This window comes from Neoarius graeffei, chromosome 20, assembly GCF_027579695.1.
Source record: "Neoarius graeffei isolate fNeoGra1 chromosome 20, fNeoGra1.pri, whole genome shotgun sequence".
Lineage (NCBI taxonomy): Eukaryota > Metazoa > Chordata > Actinopteri > Siluriformes > Ariidae > Neoarius > Neoarius graeffei.
The window spans coordinates 14,310,169-14,329,303 of record NC_083588.1 but is presented as its reverse complement, the minus strand read 5'-3'; the positions used below and the strand labels follow the sequence as shown (position 1 = coordinate 14,329,303).

General features: G+C 43.6%; 1 protein-coding gene across 2 annotated transcripts in view; it reads left to right on the top strand.

Annotated features, from left to right (window-relative positions):
- The window catches only part of LOC132868422 (trinucleotide repeat-containing gene 6A protein-like), a 114,774-nt gene that overhangs the window by 50,518 nt on the left and 45,121 nt on the right, over positions 1-19,135 (top strand). For both annotated transcript variants that reach the window (XM_060901294.1, XM_060901293.1), the window contains 2 exons: positions 13,936-14,209; positions 18,882-18,929. In XM_060901294.1, coding sequence (XP_060757277.1) covers positions 18,884-18,929 — 46 coding nt within the window. In that variant the 5' untranslated portion in view covers positions 13,936-14,209; positions 18,882-18,883. The remainder of the gene's footprint in view (positions 1-13,935; positions 14,210-18,881; positions 18,930-19,135) is intronic.

The window sequence follows — 19,135 nt, the reverse complement described above, 5'->3', positions numbered from 1 at the left end:
TTGCTCTTGAATATTTTTTATCATGAATACGATCGTTGAAAAGCTCGTCTCTGCTTTCCAAAGAAATTTCTCTCATTAAGATCTGTTGGGTACTTTGGGAGTAACGGCAGGTTGAAGTTAGCCTGGGCCCGCCCATCCTAAGCGTGATGCAACACGAGGGCCTGTTCCGAGCTTAGTCTGGCCAGGCAGGCTATCTACAGCATTTCCAAGCTCCCGAAAAATCGGGAACCAATCAGTTTTGAGCATCTCCAACGGCCCTGGGTAGAGGCGTGTTCAAGGCAGTGACGTAGTAGAACTGCGACCGGAAGCCATAGATTGTTTACAGCATCTATGCTGGAAGCGCTTCATTCACATCACGAACATGGAGCAGCGGCAAGCCTTTAACACAGCGGTAGATGCTGTATTGAAAGCATTCAACGGGAAGTTCTCATTGAAAACGGAGCAAAGAGCAGCCCTGGAGGTATTTATTGAAAGGAAGGACGTTTTTCGCCTTGCTCCCGACCGGCTTCGGTAAGAGTTTAATCTACCAGTTAGCCCCGCGAGTAGCCAAATCAATGGGGCTCAGCGAGAATCCTATTGTCGCGTCACATACATCAGAGGAAAGAGTGATGTGATCGGTTTAAGCTTCGTCACAGCCTTTTCTGGCTTCGACCAGTAGCAAACTGAGGCATTTCAGGGAGGCGGGTCAACCACGGGCTCTGGGAAACGGTTTGCCTTAATAGCTTGGCCAGACCAAATGCTCGGAGAGCTTTGAAGTCACGTTAGCCAGGCTAGGTTGAAGTTGGCACAACGGAATTCACTTTCTACTCCCGGGATGTCGAGAAACTGCTCGTGCTTTTTCAGTCACGGGAATGCGCTCAGGTGCGTGCTCGCGCTGTCTCTCTCTCCCCTGATCGGTTTCTGACTGGATTACTTGTGAATATCAACCAGAAAACTTTTATCGGGATGTTCTCTCGCTCACGCTGTTTCTGATGAAGTATTCAGCAAAATTTTCCGTCTGCTAGTTTTGATGTTATGAGTCATGCAAGACTTTAAAGTGAGTTTTCACAGCTTTACCTCCTTTTTTTTTTTTCAAATCAAACTGATTCCTGTAAATCACAATTTTAGAATATAACTCTCTCATGGTTTTGAGAAATTGTTGTTCTTCGTGGTCGGAATGAGCTGTAAAAAAAAAAAAAACCCTGGAAGTCAGAAACACGAGTGTCAATTTCGGTTCAATTAACTGGATTTGGGTCACAGGTTTTTTTTTTTTTTGAGGATCACCTTGAAAGCTGTGAATATTAATCGAAATAATCCTTTATATTCTTTCATATAAACACTAGAGTCTACTTTTGAGAAATACAGAGGCCTACAGCACACAGAGGGGATTAGAAATCTTTTAGTACTTTTTTTTTTGATCGAGAATGGTAGATGTGAATGATATTCAATGGCTATTTATGCATATTTTATAATTAACGTTGATTTCTCCTCCTTTGTGATGTAGAAATGAGTCAAGATCAGCTTGATATTGGACAAATAAAGCCATTTGGTCAAACTTTGAAGGAGTGTACACGGAGTTAACAATTCTACCTAATTAGCATAATAGATGCTAATTAATAGCATAACTTAATTAGCATAATTGATGGTTGTTAACTAATGATGCAAATTAGTATTTTTGACTCAATTTTCATACTTTGTCTTTAGTTTACAACCATCTATGTGCCTGAAAGTTTCCATGTAAATATCTTGGGGGGGGGGGATAGATAAGTTATTAAGAGAAAAACAGGGATGTGATTTTTTTTTTCCGCGAATTCGCGGAATTCCGCTTTTTTTCACCTCAAAATTTGAAAAATTTTTTCCGTTTTTTTGCTCAAAAATCCGCATTCGTATCCTATTCGTTCCGACTATCGGTAATTCCGTCATTGAGATGAAACGAGGTACGTGATTGGCCCATCGCTCTATAACAACCAATGAACGCGCTTGTTAGATAGCTGTACGTAAGCTCGCTTCAAACAAAGAGTTGAAAGATGGCAGCCTCCGTGATCGAGCGTTAAGATGCAAATCAAGTTAAAGAAATTGACAGAATAGTGAAAAACAAGTTCCGCTGGGAATGGTTGGAGAAAGAGGTTGCTACAGACGTTGGACATAAGACTGAGAGACATTTCTTCAGCGATTTCGTTCTTTGGGGGGAGGGCAGAGGTCTCTGGCTGTCAAGTTTGGGGATGCTGGGACCTCCCCTGCCCGAGCTACGAGCGTGCAAAGTCGGGCTGGAGCCCGGGATAGAAACGAAACCTAAGCGGAGCGCCGCGGCTCGCCTCGGGGTGAATTACGTCCCGAGGCGCGGGGCTGGTGCGCCCTGCCCGCGCTGGTTCTTTGGAGGGAGGGCAGAGGACTCTGGCTGTCAAGTTTGGGCATGTTGGGACCTCCCCTGCCCGAGCTACGAGCGTGCAAAGTCGGGCTGGAGCCCGGGATAGAAACGAAACCTAAGTGAGTGAACACAGTAGTTTTGAATATCCTTAAGTGAGTGAACACTGTGGAGTTATGATTATCCTTTGGTGAGTGAACACTATAGAGTTATGATTATCCTTTGGTGAGTGAACACTATAGAGTTATGTATATGAAGTTGACATTGCTAGAGTAGAAACTGCAGAAAAAAAGTGACTATGCTGGAACTGGACATGGATGCTCGCATCTTTTTTTCTTTGAGAGTTCCTGAAGACTTGTGGATGAATTCTTATGTTGCATCATGTTTGTTTGAAAAGGCACATGTTCAACTTCTACAGTAATTGAAAGTATAAATTTTGTTTTTCCTTATACAATTTTCTATTTATTCTAATGCAGATTTAATTTAGCATGACATTTTTAGGTTTCGTGTTTTGGCTTTTTGTCAGTTAAGAATCACTGAATGTTAATCATGACAAGTTTTTTCTTGTGTGTTTGCTTGCCATTTTAGTACAATTTTTAAGTCAGAAAACCCCAGAACCCAGGAGCTTTGGGGGGCTTCGCCCCCCCTTGTCCCCTGACCAGGGCGCTGCCCTGGACTAGCTGGGGGCCTGTGGCCCCCAGACCCCCAGCTAAAATTTTCAGATAATTTCACCAGCCCCAAATCACATCCCTGGAAAAAGAAAACCCATTCGATCTCGTACATTAATGAGGCCTGTTTTGGACCATGTGATCCTCGTACAGCAGTTTTCTAAAAATTCAGCCGTTTTGTCAATCTTTGATTTGTAATACGTCAAGAACGGATACATGTTGTATGCTGCTCTGCATTCATTTCTGAATTCAGTGAGAGCAGTTTCAGGCAATTTGGATTGAGTGAGTTTTCACCTGGTGTGTTGAACTTTAGGTGGCTGTCGAGGTTCCTGGTGGCTCGGCCAAGTGAAGTGTGTGTGTGTGTGTGGGGAGCACTGTGCAGATGAGGAAATTGCTGCTGAGAAAGGTGTTGAAATGAAAAATTAAGTGGTGAAGCGGAACCTTTTCTACCCCTTCCTGGAAATGATTTAAAATAGATCATTAAAATGGTCAATAATTATCAATATCGACTGAAATGAAGCATTTTATTGTGAGATTTTTCAGCGATATCGCCCAGTTTATAAGATGAACTCACGTTAACTAGACTCTGTAAAACCGTTTGAGATTTAAATTTGATTCGACTCCTTTGGTTTCTTCATGTCCAGTGTGTGAAACATCTATCTATTTTTTTTTTTTAGGGTGCTCCCTGAAGTGTCGGTGAAAACGGTGTCCAGAGTTAAGGCCAAACAAAATGTGTGTTTCCGGTTACCCGACCGATCTGTAAAAACACTGCAACCCTTCAACTGTTTATGACCACGATAAAGTATTTCTCGCGCCCGACCCTACCTGCTTGGCAGCCACCTGGCGAGTCAAATGAGAACCGCTAGGGCGTGTCGTATAAACCACTCGGTATTTGCCGAAAGACACGAGGCCCGTCAGGAGTAAATTGACAACCAGCACGCACCTCCCTCTACCCCAGCCCTTTCAAACCAGCACGGGCACGGCCTGGTAGGACGCTGCCTCGGCCAGTCATTCGCCACCGTGCAAGCGCTGCTCAGCGACTTAAGTTTTGATTTGATCCATGGCTCCAGCCCACCTTTAAAGGGATAGTTCGGGATTTTTGACATGAATCTGTATGGCATCCCCATCAGTAGTGTCGTGCAAACACACTGACTTACCCCTGACAGCATCCTGTGAGTCCAGTTCTTGTCCAGGCGAAAGTAGTCCGGCAAGTTTGTTGGGGTCACGAAAGTAAAACGTTTTTTGTCTCAAAACAGTACGTGTTCAAAAGAGTGATATATTTGCATCACAAAACCGTTGCCAAATAAAAAGTCAGACCTCGAAATCGCTTGGCACTATTTTCTCTCCCTTCTCATCACTGCGCGCTGCCGCCAGGTGACAGCCACGAAATTTCGGCTCTTCTTGCTACAAGGAGCCGGCTCTTTCGGAAGATTTTTTATAATTATTTCTCATGACTTGTACATTCACATCGAGTACACATCAATGCAAATTAAGACGAAGGGATTTACTAGACCAATTTATATCTGGAACTATTTTCAGCCACAGCACAGGCAAAGCACCGCTGCAGGCGCAAAGACACCACGCAGCGCCTGAAAACGGGTTTTCAGGCGCTGTGCACCCGTTTTCAGGCGCTGCGTGGTGTCTTTGCGCCTGCAGCGGTGCTTTGCCTGTGCTGTGGCTGAAAATAGTTCCAGATATAAATTGGTCTAGTAAATCCCTTCGTCTTAATTTGCATTGATGTGTACTCGATGTGAATGTACAAGTCATGAGAAATAATTATAAAAAATCTTCCGAAAGAGCCGGCTCCTTGTAGTAAGAAGAGCCGAAATTCCCATCACTAGTAAACAATGAATGAAACAGCCGTGGCTGTCACCTGGCGGCAGCGCGCAGTGATGAGAAGGGAGAGAAAATAGTGCCAAGCGATTTCGAGGTCTGACTTTTTATTTGGCAACGGTTTTGTGATGCAAATATATCACTCTTTTGAACACGTACTGTTTTGAGACGAAAAACGTTTTACTTTCGTGACCCCAACAAACTTGCCGGACTACTTTCGTCTGGACCAAAACTGGACAAGAACTGGACTCACGGGATGCTGTCAGGGGTAAGTCAGTGTGTTTGCACGACACTATTGATGGGGATGCCATACAGATTCATGTCAAAAATCCCGAACTATCCCTTTAATCCCTTTAAACGTTTATAACTCGGACACCGAAGGTCGCAGCAAAGCCAAATTTCGTAGGCATTTCTAGACGGGGCTGGGTTCAAAAGATCGATCCACGGTCAGATATTGATTCACGTTCAAAAAATACGAGATCGATTCAAAAATGTGTGGATCGGTCTCTTCCAGGTGGCTTTAGGCACTATCTTTCTTGACCGCGCATTGACCGCAATAAAAAGCGGGTGCCGGCAAACGAAACTTAAGAAGGCGAAATGGCTGAAGCTGCACAGCTAAAATCACCGCCTGGCCTGAAAGCTGATGCATGGCATTACTTTGGATTCAAACGTTACGAGGGCAGAGACGAACTCGACAGAACAAAAGCAGTGTGCAAACTGTGCCACATAAAGGTGAAATATAGTGGCAATACAACCGATCTCCGCAACCACTTATCCAGGCACCACGCCAACACTGTTTCAGCTGAACCTGCAGCGAATCAAACTGCACTGGAGAAGGCATTTGGTGTTAAATTACATGCACAAACACACATGGGGCTGTTCCTGTCAATCGGGACAGTTTTTACTTTAAAGTGACAATCCAGCAATATCTAAGTAGATCGATATCGGATCGTGACCTTGTGAATCGAATCGATCCAGGAAATCTGGATCGATTCCCAGCCCTATTTCTAGACAGGGGTCACTGTTCGATGCAGTCGAATACATAGCTGAACAATGCTGCGTATTCTTGCTAGTGTTACAATGATGATTATCTTAGATTTTTAAAGGGGAACAGAGGGCAATATATAGAGTAAATATAACAAACACACATTGATGAACCTTATTCAAGACTTACAAAAGTTTTTTTGTTCTAAGGTTGGAAAGTTATAGTGTTTTGAAAGTAGCTCGAGCAAACTATTTCCGCAGTTTGAACAGCCCACCATGATATTAATTTTATCCAGTCAGAATGCACGTTCATTTTCTCTGCGTAACACTCATGACGTATGTATGTGCCCAGTTGTGTTGGCTCATTGAGGTTGGGAATAGCACGTGTGAAATACCTGTTTCTGCCTCTTGCGACGATTTCGCAAGTCCACGGGTGGCGCCTATCTCATTGCAGCAAATAAATGCCGCTTTTCCACTACAAACGCGGCTGAGCCGTGCCGTGCTGAGTTGGGCTGAGTCGAGCTGAGTGGGGCTATTGGAGTTGCATTTCGACTACAACCACGCTGAACCGTGCTGGCTGGAAGTGGGTGGACACATTGGGTGGAGTTAGCGAAAGTGGGTGGACGTCACGTGATGTCGTTAAGCAGCGCAAACAGTGACATCAGTGACCTTTTAAGCGGTAGTCTCACGACCCGGAGAGTAAACAATAAACATGGAGGACATGGAGTCGTTCGTGTTGCTGGTCTTGGTGCTGTGGCTTGTTGTCACCGACAACGCCAACAGATACTGGCAAGAGCGTATAGATGAGGCGAGGCACATAAGGCTTCATAATTCTCGTAATTCGTAACTCTTCTCCTTCCGGGTTTACGGTGTTTACAGATCCCAGCGTGCTCGCGGGGCGTGTGTGGGCATGTGAGGACACTCCTCCTCACCAATCAGTGCACAGGGGAGTGTCTCCTCACACCCCTAGCCTCACTCGGCACGGTTTGGCTCGCTTCAGCCCCACTCCAAAACCGTGCGAGTTTTAGGGGCTAAGCAGGGCTGAAGCGAGCTGAGTCGTGCTGGTTTTTGGTAGTCGAAACGCGAGCCGTGTCGGGCTGAAGCGAGCTGAAAAAGGGTAGTGGAAAAGGGCCAAAATTCTGCTGGACTCGTGAGCAACTCCACGTTACATTTTCCGCACGAGCACCACGCCGTGTCACCTGCACGCAGACGCTCTGCCCCACGCTCGCCATGCCCATGGTCAGCATCAGTCTCATCCTCGCCGTCATCCGAGCTTTCTTCTCTTATTTCATCACCGGAGTCGAGAGTACCTCTCCTAGGTTCAAACTGGTACCCTTCTAAGCCATAGCCTGCTTGCAGCGTGTTTTGCGGCATCTCTTCATATGATTCGACAGAGCTGTCGCTTTCACTTGATGCGCCCGACGCCATGATTATACGCTTCTCTCCTCTATTTCGGAGAGTTCCGCTAGTGCAGTGGGTAGCGCTGACGTCACGGTCTTTTAAAAATGGCGACTCTTGTGCGGTTTAGCGTATAAAGTATTATATTTACAATTACCAAGATATTTCGTTGTTTTCTAGTACATAAATTTGATAGAATACTTAAGAATACGTTACTTTGTCACATCAGCAACCGTATATATTATATTTTGTACCCCTTTAAGTAGAAAAACTGGCCACCCTTGTGTTCATGCCTCGAAGGGTCGGATGTAAATGACTGCTTGCACATGCGCAGTATATTTCATCGATTCTTCGGGCGCCCATAAAATGGAGGTTTGTCTCGGAACAAAAAGCGACACTGGACAGAAATGTTTGCTTGTCAGATCAGCCTGTTGCAATGCAAAAGATATTCACAACAATTAAAAATATTTCCAAATGAAGAACTATAGAGTAACGACAACATTTTGTTTCCTACAACAAATCACACAGTTCTGACGTTCTGGGATCAGTTGCAAACGTTTAACGAGTATTTTGCAAAAAAAGTTTTCAAAGGAAACTTCTCACTTTTTCCCTACCTACCCTAGAAAATTTGTCGTAAACTTTTGGGATAAACAAATTTTTTTTTAACCTACCTACCCTGTTTTGAAACCCCAGGAAATGCATTATTTTGTTTGGCCTAAGTGCATGTTGCTTCTGCTCCTGACACTGAGTGGTTTTAAAAAGGTTCATGACATTTCGTGAAATGGCTTGCAGTCGAGTACAGACACGAACCGGATGAAAGTTGTCCTGTTCTTCGTTTTCCTGACGATAGTTATAGTGAGTGTCCCTGTGTGCAAGTCTGAGGGCCCGTTTACACGAGGACGCTGTTGGGTAAAAACGACTAAATATTTTATCGGAAGTGCCTTTCGTCTACACGGGGACGGCGTTTCCGAGGCTGAAAAACGGAGAAAATTGAAAACGCCTTCCAGAGTGGATAAGTTAAAAACGGCCCCTGTTGCATATCCGTCTAAACCAGGGCTTTGAACCAGAATTTTTTTCCTATTGGTTCGTTCCGAACGGAAACGGAATTTTAACGTTTCCGGTTTTGGGTTCCACCATTAAATAGACGTTCCCGAACCGGTTAGAACAAAAAAATTTCGTTCCCGGAATGGTTAATTACGTTCCCTGTCAGCTGTTTAACAAATGGCTATAAAATTATGTCTCTGTCTCATCCAGCTTAAGCCAAATGTAGGCTAATTCTATTACAACCTTCATTCAATAAGACAAGAAATAATTCAAAACAATTATTTCAAATGTTGGCGATTTGGATTCTCAGTATGTCTTCCCATCTACACAAACAGAAAAAGTGCCAAAAATGAAAGATAATTCGTTTAGTGTGTTACCAAAGGCTAGTCAGGCCCTATGCATTGATAGGCTAACAGAGGTTAACGTCATTTAATGTTCGCGAGCCTCTCATTAACGTGGGCAAATATATTGATATCGTGTTTGAAATTGACGTTTTTGAATAACGACAGACTGCAATATTTACCTCTTATTAAAATGTGGAGACGTGATAGTAGTCCACCCTCCCGCTCTCTCCATTCAGTCAGCGAACGTCACACAGGAAGTGAACCCCAGCGGGTCATAGAAACTTGTGCAGGAGAAGAATGGCTTTTTTTATTTGTAGGCTACGGAAACTTTGAGGGACGAAATAAAAACCGGTATTAACCGGTTACCATTATTTTTAATAAGCGTTTCTGTTCCGGAACATAAAAAATAATAAAGTTTCTGGTTTCGTTTCTGTTCCATGTGAAATAGAAAAAGTTTTTGTTCCTTGAACCGGTTCAAAGCCCTGGTCTAAACTACCCAATACGCGAAACTCTGCTCGGATCTGCTCACGTCGGGTACGCGTTTACGTCACATTTATGCGTCACCGTATAGATGCAGATTTCCTCCTTGAAAACGGTCGTGTAGACGCGGAAAAAAGTGAGAATGAAAACGGACTTTTGCGTTTTTGTTTCAGACCGTCCCCGTGTAAAGTGGGCCTGAAATTCTCGTTGGCAAGATGTCTCAAGAACCAAGTAGTTGAACGTTTTGTCGGATTTTATACGGAATTAGATTTGGCAATTGATCCAGACAGGGTCAAGGTCAGGACATGGGGACGTGTCTGAAATGGTTCGTCCTGCGGAAGTATAGATCGGACTTGTCATTCAAGTTTTTCTGAAATTAAAGAAAGGTGTTGCAGATGTGGGTGGGGTGTTTTTTTTTTTTTTAACCTGTTCTTTTGTGTGTGTAGAAAAAAAAAATCCAAATTGAGAACATGATTCTATTTTTATACACGATCAAGGTTTTTCATCAGTACAAGTCAGGGTGTATTCACATCGGCATGGTTGCCTTGGACTGTGCCCGAGTGCGATTGTCCCCCACCCCCCACTGGCCTGCGCTCACATTGTTCTGGGCCCGAGTGCACTTGTCACAATGCAACTTTTTGTGTTGAAGGGAAAAAAGCACTCACCCAGCACGAATGTGGGGGTTTTATTTATTTATTTATTTATTTAAAACACTTTGGACATGATGTTCGATTCACGACACCTGGGAAGTTGGAATTTTCCAACTCTGATCCAGTCGTTTCCCACCTCAGGCCATCTTCAGCTGTCCGAAGTCAGAAATAAACTGAATGTTGACACTAATCTGTCTACCAAAACTGCATTGAAATAATTTGTTGAGTGCTTAATTTATTGCTGAATTGGATGTTCCAGTTCACTGAACACTGCCGAAATGACACAGAGCAGTTTGATTCAAAGATCTTGCAGAAAGTGAAATTAACGTTTCAGTGACGAAAGTATCAACCAGTATTCAGCAGTTTGGAATATAAAGAAAAGCTTGAAAGACTGCTTCATACCTTAATGTTGAGGAGACACCACTGAATTGTGACTTGGAGAAGTCGGAGCTAGGGATGGCGAAAACTAAAAAAAAAAAATCTTGGCCGACCGCCGAGCCTCATTAGCCGGTTAAAGTCGGTTAACCTATGAGTTTAAAATTCTAGAATTGGAATTATTATAGGGATGCAAACGGCGCGCCTTTTGGCGGATGCCGGCCTCTCCATGGCTGAATCGCGCAGATCCGACCTTCCTTTCCCAAGGGGGGGCGTTGGAGCGTCCGACCACAAGTTCATCAAAGCAAATTCTGCATATAAGCAAATGCCGCCACAGTCCACGAAACACAGGAAGCACAAGCACGAGAAGAAAACAGCAAATCAGAAAGCCGCCCGCGCCGAAGCCGCGCAAAATTTAATGTACAGTTTAATAAACTGATTGCGCTGCTTCCACGCAAACGCGTGCAGCCCCCCAATCCACTGCCCTCCTCCCCCACGCCTCATGGACTGCAACGGCACCCGCCTATTTAGTAATTTTAATACAGAATCCACCTTGAAATTACATTGACACTCCAACGCCCCCCCCCCCCCCCCCCCCCCCAAAAAAAAAACGGATCTGTGCGACTCAAAAAAAAAAAGTCGGCATCTGCGCCTTTAGTTTGTGTGGAGAGATATGATCTGCAATAACATGCGTTGTTGGCTACAGACTGAAACGTACTTTCAGAATGCACTGGCCAAGGCAGGACTAAACTCCATGTGCCTTCTAATAATAATTAAAAAAAAAAAAACAGAATAGTAATTTGTAAGCTAAAAAGCCTGTGTCTACACACTTCTTTTGCCGAGTGGCAGCTGGGCGGGACATGACTGAATGGGTGTTTCTGATTAGTCAGCTGTCTTCAACTGTGGTGGGAGGGCGGGACATGACTGAATGGGTGTTTCTGATTTGTCAGTTGTCGTCCTTACACCGCATGGCATGCCCCAAGCGTTTACAACACGGAATTCCAGGTTCTCTGCTCCAAAATCGGCAGCTTCAAAACGATTGATTTTTTTTTTTTTTTTTTTTTTTAACCGACAACCAAAAAAAATTTAACCGGTTGACGTTGATTCGGTCAACCACCGGTCAAACGGTCATCGGTTAACATCCCTAGTTGGAGCAAAGAATCGCGACTCGGATAGCCATTCAAATGGATCTGAGACTCCGACTGGGAAGATGGAAAGTTCCCGGGTCCTACTTGTTCGTGAATGGAGCGTTATTTGGAGTCGTTCTGGGCACGGTGACGCACGGCCCTCTTGCATTGCTGGACAGATTTATCAGTTATTCAGTGCAACGATTTTCAGTAACTCTTGCTGCCTGCGTGAGTTGTGTGTGGGAAACGGAAGTGGCTGATGGAGGAATTTGTGTTGGCGTTCATCAATAAGGTGAGAACCACGGCTGTTACTAACCCAAATATTCTTGAATAAATTAAAAACTGCACGTCACGGTTCGAGTTCCATGTCTGGGCAGGACGAGCGATTTTACTGATGCGTATCATGCCAGAGTACGGCGCACAGAGTACACGCTCGTCAACCGAACTGGATGAAATGCCTCCTGTGACCACGCCCCAAGTAATTTATCAGGTATTGTGATTAGTTAATTCTGGACAGCCTTTCGATTTCATTGAGTCGGTTATATTTATTTCCTTCTGAAATTTGGTCACTGTGATGCATGTTTATTTCTGTAATACCGGGCCATTCCGTGGCTGGGAAGTTATTTCATTTGAAGGGATTAAAGCAAGTAACGTGCATGAAATCGCTCGGAAGAAGTCTGTGCGCGCATGCGGAGGTTTACCTTCTTCGTTTGGGTTTTACAGCAGTTGGCATCCAGTGTTGCTTTACTGCCATCTACAGGCTTACCTTGACCGTGCACTGACGGTTACATCCTTCTGTTCCGAAACGAACAGCTGATCACACCGAGGTGCTCGCTGACCGCCGATTATTTATTAGGCTACGTTTACATTACGTCGAATCAGCGGATCATCAGATTAACGTTCTTAAAACGATTCGCGTTTACACTAAAACCGTTAGCCGTGCACACAGCAACACCAATACGCGGATACGCTCGGCTCCACAGGCATCCTGCGCTCCAAATCACTCCGCCCTGAACAGCGAGTGCCCTCTGGAGGGTGCGCACTCCGGCCTGCGCAGCTCACAGAGCGCGCGAGTGAACAAGCCACGATTCGGGACTGAGCCGCTCGCTGTGTGTGTGATCCCAGCGCATATCACTTATTACTTGCAAGTGGAAGGATGGCAAGCCTAAAGACAATCATAACTACACAATGGGCAGTATTTGCATCAGTATTTGCAGTATTTTCATACTTTTATACTCTTTAATGAAAGGTGATACAAGGCGGAAGTCTGCGCCGTTTTTCAGCAGTCGCGTCACATGACCAACGCCAGCGAATCAGGAAGGTGGATGTCACAGTGACGTTGTCCAATGAGACGCCAGCTAGAGCTCAGCACAGCGTATTCGCGTATTCTCAATGTTTACACAGCACCGGAGCTGATACGATCTAGATTGAATACGTGGACGCTGGCGGATTCCCGTTTCCCCGCTTTTTCAGGGGGGTTAATGTAAACGGACAGTGCATCCGCGAAGAAAACGAGACAGATACGGTCTAGTGTAAACGTAGCCTTAGTTTGGTCCCGCGTTTTCTCGCTTTCCGTTACTGTAGCCGATCTTTGACGTTTCACGTTTGTATCCCATAATGCCTTGTGCAAACGGGGAAAGCCCACCACGTGGCGCATGACGTAGCATCTTGAATTGGGTGAAGCAGGAAAAAAAACAAAGCAGTGAATTTTGGGCCACATGGCCCTAAATTCATTAGTAGTTCTATTAAAAATAAAATCGGAAGAATGTGATTCGGCTTCAGTAGCTTTCAGTTCACTAAACGCAAATAATGGGGTTTCGGGGGGGAAATTCTTTTTATGACCTACACTTGAAAAATCTGAAAGGCAGTCGTGCTTTAAAATTTCGCTCAAGTTTTTGTATTTGTAGATGTTTCGGATTTAGCCAGAGATGCCAGAAGCCAGTATGGACATCTGGAATTTTTTGGGGGGCTTTTTTCACCTTTTTATTATTGGATAGGACAGTGTAGAGACAGGAAATGAGCGGGGGAAAGAGAGACAGGGAGGGATCGGGAAATGACCTCGGGCCGGAATCGAACCCGGGTCCCCGGATTTATGGTATGGCGCCCTATCCACCTGAGCCATGACGCCCCTGGACATCTGGAATGTTAGTTTGATTTTCATGTGTGTGTTTGTTTTTTTTTTTAAAACAACTTAATATGTCCAGGTGGTGATTCTTCAGCTTTAAAGCAAGCTTTTAATCTGCCTCAGATGCCTTCCGATGATGACTCTGCAGCTCTCCATCCACGTTGGCACTGCTGGTGGGGGTGAAGTGTATCTTGCGATGTCGAATGCAGCTGTCTGTGCAAGCAAGCGCTGAAAGTTGCTCTGACTTCCTGTTCAAAAGGAAACGCGTGAACATAGGAAGTCAAATCACAGCCCTCAAGTCATTGAATGAGGGCGTTAAAACGGCTGACTTTTCGGGGTGAAGTTGTACCTGGGCGTTTGTGAAGGTCTGCAGTGTCCTGAGTGCAGACATGGCGCCCAAATGGCTCCGTACTTGGGGAATCTTGTGTGGCAGCGTTCCACTTCTTAGAAACGGCAGCGTCTAAAAACAAGACCTTGATTCTCGTAAGAACGCTTAGTAGGCCTGAATTATAATGTTTGTTTCTTGAACACTTTTTTTTTTTCCTCTCCTCTCTGCACCGTAGTGCCAGAACACACGGAGTCCAGTTCCTGCCAGCCTCAGTCTGCCGATCGCAAACAGCACCACCTCTGTCAAATCCTGCGCCATCAGCGATGCCAACTGGCCCAGAGACCGCCAACGCCCGCCACATCTCAGCCGGAAGCAACTGCTGAAAGTTTAGCGCCGTACCGCGGCCCTCGCCGCCACACTGGGAACTCAAGTGCAGCTCACGTCCATCCACCGAGGGAAGCAAAACGCCGAGGGGCCTGAAGTATACTGCACCAAAGCTCACCTCTCAGGTAATACCTCTGAACGTTTACCTCACTTTGTCCTTAGTGCCCCTCTGCATTGTGGTAGGCGTTAGATTTCTTGCATATTAAATCTCCTCTGGCTAGCTGCTTAGCGAACAGGCTCTTTCTCTTATTTCAATATAATTAATCGGCGAGTTGGAAGCTGAGGTGCGTCGTATCCGTTTCATAATAAATGTACCTGTAGTGCCGATCACTACACCACGTTGATCCGTTATTGCTAATTTAATAAATCCTGATGCACGTTTTGATTGGCTTTATCTTTGATTCTGTTGGTTGTTGTGTCGGAGTACACTGGTAGAAATTAGGCCTGGGTGATGAGATGATGTAATCTCTGGTGATTTGACATGTGACCCAGCGCTGAGGTTTGACAGACGATAATCGCTCATGCAGCATCGGGGGGGGGGGAGCTAATGGACACGGGAGCATTTTGTATGGAAAAGTGGTGCGTGGAGGATGTTGATGTGAACGCAACGGTTTGTGAAGCATTACGCGAACATAACTTGACGTGGCCACGAAGCACAACGCAAGGGGAAAAAATGTGTGTACCGTATTTTCTGGACTATAGAGCGCACCTGTATATAAGCCGCATCCGCTCTATTTTAAAAAAAAAAAAAAAACAAGCCGCACCGGGCTATAAGCCGCAGATATCTATGTTGAAAAATTAGATATTTACTGCATGTACAGAACGATTTTGTACTGTAAATGTACATGTATGTACCTGAACAGATTCTTTCCGAACAGTGCCTTTTAACACGGCAGCAACTTTGCTGATTAAAACGGAACAGAACCAAGAGAAAATAACCGGTATTTATTTACCTTCATTTCTCCTGTGTTTGAAACCACAAGTCACTTTAATCATCTTCGCTGGATTTGAAAATAATTACCAGTTAGTAATTTGTCGTGCGTGTTCTATCTGCTAAAGATCTGCTAATTCTTCTTTGCATTGATTTTTCGTCTATCTTATTTTTGATTCTACTTCCGGTTAGAGCGCCCCTAGCGGTGGAAGAAAAATCCACAGAATAGCCGCACCTTTGTATAAGCCGCATGGTTCAAAACCTAGGAAAAAAGTAGCGGCTTATAGTCCAGAAAATACGGTGTATATATATAAATAAAATGCTGGTTGCAATGTTAGTTTGTAAGCAGGGCTTTGAACCAGAATTTTTTTCCTATTGGTTCGTTCCGAACAGAAACGGAATTTTAACGTTTCTGGTTTTGGGTTCCACCATTAAATAGATGTTCCCGAACCGGTTAGAACAAAAAAAAAATTTCGTTCCCGGAACGGTTAATTACGTTCCCTGTCAGCTGTTTAACAAATGGCTATAAAATTATGTCTCTGTCTCATCCAGCTTAAGACAAATGTAGGCTAATTCTATTACAACCTTCATTAAATAAGACAAGAAATAATTCAAAATTATTATTTCAAATGTTGGCGATTTGGATTCTCAGTATGTCTTCCCATCTACACAAACAGAAAAAGTGCCAAAAATGAAAGATAATTCGTTTAGTGTGTTACCAAAGGCTAGTCAGGCCCTATGCATTGATAGGCTAACAGAGGTTAACGTCATTTAATGTTCGCGAGCCTCTCATTAACGTGGACAAATATATTGATATCGTGTTTGAAATTGACCTTTTCGAATAACGATAGACTGCAATATTTACCTCTTGTTTAAGATGTGGAGACGTGATAGTAGTCCACCCTCCCGCTCTCTCCATTCAGTCAGCGAACGTCACACAGGAAGTGAACCCCAGCGGGTCATAGAAACTTGCGCAGGAGAAGAATGGCTTTTTTATTTGTAGGCTACGGAAACTTTGAGGGACGAAATAAAAACCGGTATTAACCGGTTACCATTATTTTTAATAAGCGTTTCTGTTCTGGAACATAAAAAATAATAAAGTTTCTGGTTTCGTTTCTGTTCCATGTGAAATAGAAAAAGTTCCCGGTTTTTGTTGTCGTTCCTTGAACCGGTTCAAAGCCCTGTTTGTAAGACATCTTATTCCCCCTTATTGGGCATGTAGATTTCATGTTTGAATCTCTTGCGCTTTTACCTTTTTTTAAAAAATTAAATAAAGCCTAAAAATGGCTTTCGTCGGCTCCTCTGGTTCTCTCTCGTTTGGTTTAAAGCCGAAATGCTGCCCGTCGTTGATGTACTGCCTTTCTTCGAGAACGTCGTCCATGTTAATCTGTTAATTCAAGACTGGCATTTCTGCAGTCGCCCATTTTATTTCCTTTTAATATTTACTCAGTACTGAAGCTGGTTTTTTTTTTTTTTTTTTTTTTTTTTTTTTTTAATCGAGTAATATTTTAACTCCAAGAAAAGATGGCAAAGACAGATATCGATCCAACATTGTACTCCAGTGTTAAATGTGAACCGTGTTGAGTCATTATGAAAAATACAGTGAAATACCTTCCATTTTTCTTCAGTAAAATGGCAGCCAGTCTGCAGAAGAATCTGGAATGAATTAGCCGTTGCAAGTGTTTTGAGCTCTGATATTAAGCGACAGCCTGGAAGCCTTGCACTTCCCCCACCTCTCACTCCCGGATTTTGGTTTCGTGCGCTCATGTCGGCCCCGTTTTCTTGCTTGAAAGATGCAGCCTCAATTTCTGCCAGTGTAAATGGGCAATATTTGGAGTTGTGATAGGAAATAAAATGCATCAGCGCTTGTTTGACTTGGCTAACAGGAGACAAATATTAACTCCTTATTCGCCTCGCTTGCTCGGGCTTTACGGGAAAACACCAGACCGAAGTCTTGACGGTACGGGCCGAGCTATAGGTCCATGCAGAAAGACCGAGGTCTGATCTTTTCCCGTAAAGACCGAGCAAGCGAGGTTAATAAGGAGTTTATTATTTCTCCGATTAAAGTAGATGATCATTGTGATGGCACTTTCAGTCACGTCGCATTTGTAACGTAGTTGAGTCGCACGTGCAGAATAAACGGCTAGCGGTTTCAGAACTGAATTTCTGTTGGGTAGTGGTTTCTGAATGCTTTTTTTTTTTTTTTAAAATAACTCTGCAAGTCTTGCCTGTTTTTGATTCCGTTTTATTTCCAATTAATCTTTTTTTAGTATTCACGTTGAAGGCCAGCGCCTTGGAAAGAGAGTCCGTAATCGCCAAAGGGCATCACGGGAAAATTCTGCCCGCCAAGGAACCAATCAGAACGCGTGATTTTTACCAGAAGTAGCTCGTGCCAGAAAAGTTTAGGTGTAAAATGCTCAAAAATGGCACGTTATTGGCCAAAAGAAGCGCAGGCAATTATTATTTTTTTTTAAGTTGCCTTGTGGAATGTCTTTTTCAAGAATAGACTCCCAAACACCTGGTGGTTGCTGTATGCACTCCGGTTTCTACTTAAGATCAAGTTGTAAGAGGACTATCTCGAAAATCTCCTGCACACGAACGACCAGTGTGTCTTAGGCATTCGTGTTTGTTGATTTTAGTGTCGGTGAGAGAGCTTATGCATTCACCATCGTGTATTTAAAGGAAAAGGCAACTTTTGTACAAAACCAGGTGTGTAATAGGAGAAAAACATGTACGTAATCAATTCTGTTAATTATTTCCATTATATATCGAACATGAAAAAATATTTTCAACTTTGAAATCATGAATTGACACAGAGGAGTCGAAGTTGGAGGAGGCAGCCATTTTGAGATTGTGGGCAACTATAAACCAATCAGAATCTTTCGTTAATGCGCCTCCCTCTGATCTGTGACGTCACTGGGCCCATGAAAACAGTGTTTACAAGCAGATCACTGTGATTAGGAGTCCCGGCGGGTGGCTTGTATTCGATTCGTTTATATCCCGACCTTGTCAGCTGTCAGATTTATGTTCATGGACCTGGTAAGCTGGTAAATAATATATATATATATATATATATATATATATATATATATATATATATATATATATATATATATATATATATTTTTTTTTTTCTTTACCAAATTCTAACAGAAAACGAGAGCGCCCGAAAGGGAAAGCCGAGCCGCTTCACGCATGCGCAGTAGGCTTGGTAGGACAAATCCAAATAGGAGTCATTCAGGATTCAGCCATGTTTTGCTCCGTGTTTTTACTCAACCAAAGTTCTACAGTATTATGAGCTTTAAGTTGCATAAATAAAACCATTTGGTGAAACTTTGAAGAAGCGATTGTACTGGTTTTTTACCTTTTTACCATGAAGCACTGAAGAGTTCTTTTCAGTGGTGGGCCGCATGACGTCACGCAGTAGATCAATATGGCGGAACGCATCTTCGCTGAGTTCAGCGCAAGCCCATATTATTAAAAGTGAAAAGATACTGTTCTGCGGTCTGTTCTTTCTCTATAAATTCCATGATCGATTACTTTATATATTTATCTATCTATTTGTGGTGATTTTGTACAAAAGTTGCCTTTTCCTTTAATAGCACTTGGCCACACCCCTCACGCCAACACGGATCTGAGTCCGAGCACGGGGTGGGGCTGAATGCATCATGGTCAAGTATGGCGATGGAACCCAGTCTTAAATACTCATAAGGGTTTTGTCTCGTACGACGCTCCAGTATGTAATCTATACTCAAGTGTTCTATTGTGAGGCACTCTGTAAATTGAACTTTATTAAAATCTTGTTTAGTGATATTTTGGTATTTCTTTGTGTGTACATATGTTGTTTTGTTGTTGTTGTTTCGTAGGCATGGCTCCCATTCGGGACTCGGTCAGCCACTCCCCTAACCAAACAGGTGACGCTTTTTTTGTGTTAGTTGTTAATTGTAGTGTGCATTTGTTGTGTGTGGGGGGGTGAATATGCGAGTCTGCTCATTACTGTTTGTTTGTTTTTTTTAAATGACTTTGCGTTGGTGTAATATTCCAGCGAGTTCAAATGTGACGACATATTGAAAGTTTCAGTCGTTATCAAATGTAGCTTGCTCTGAATTTCAGTATTAAA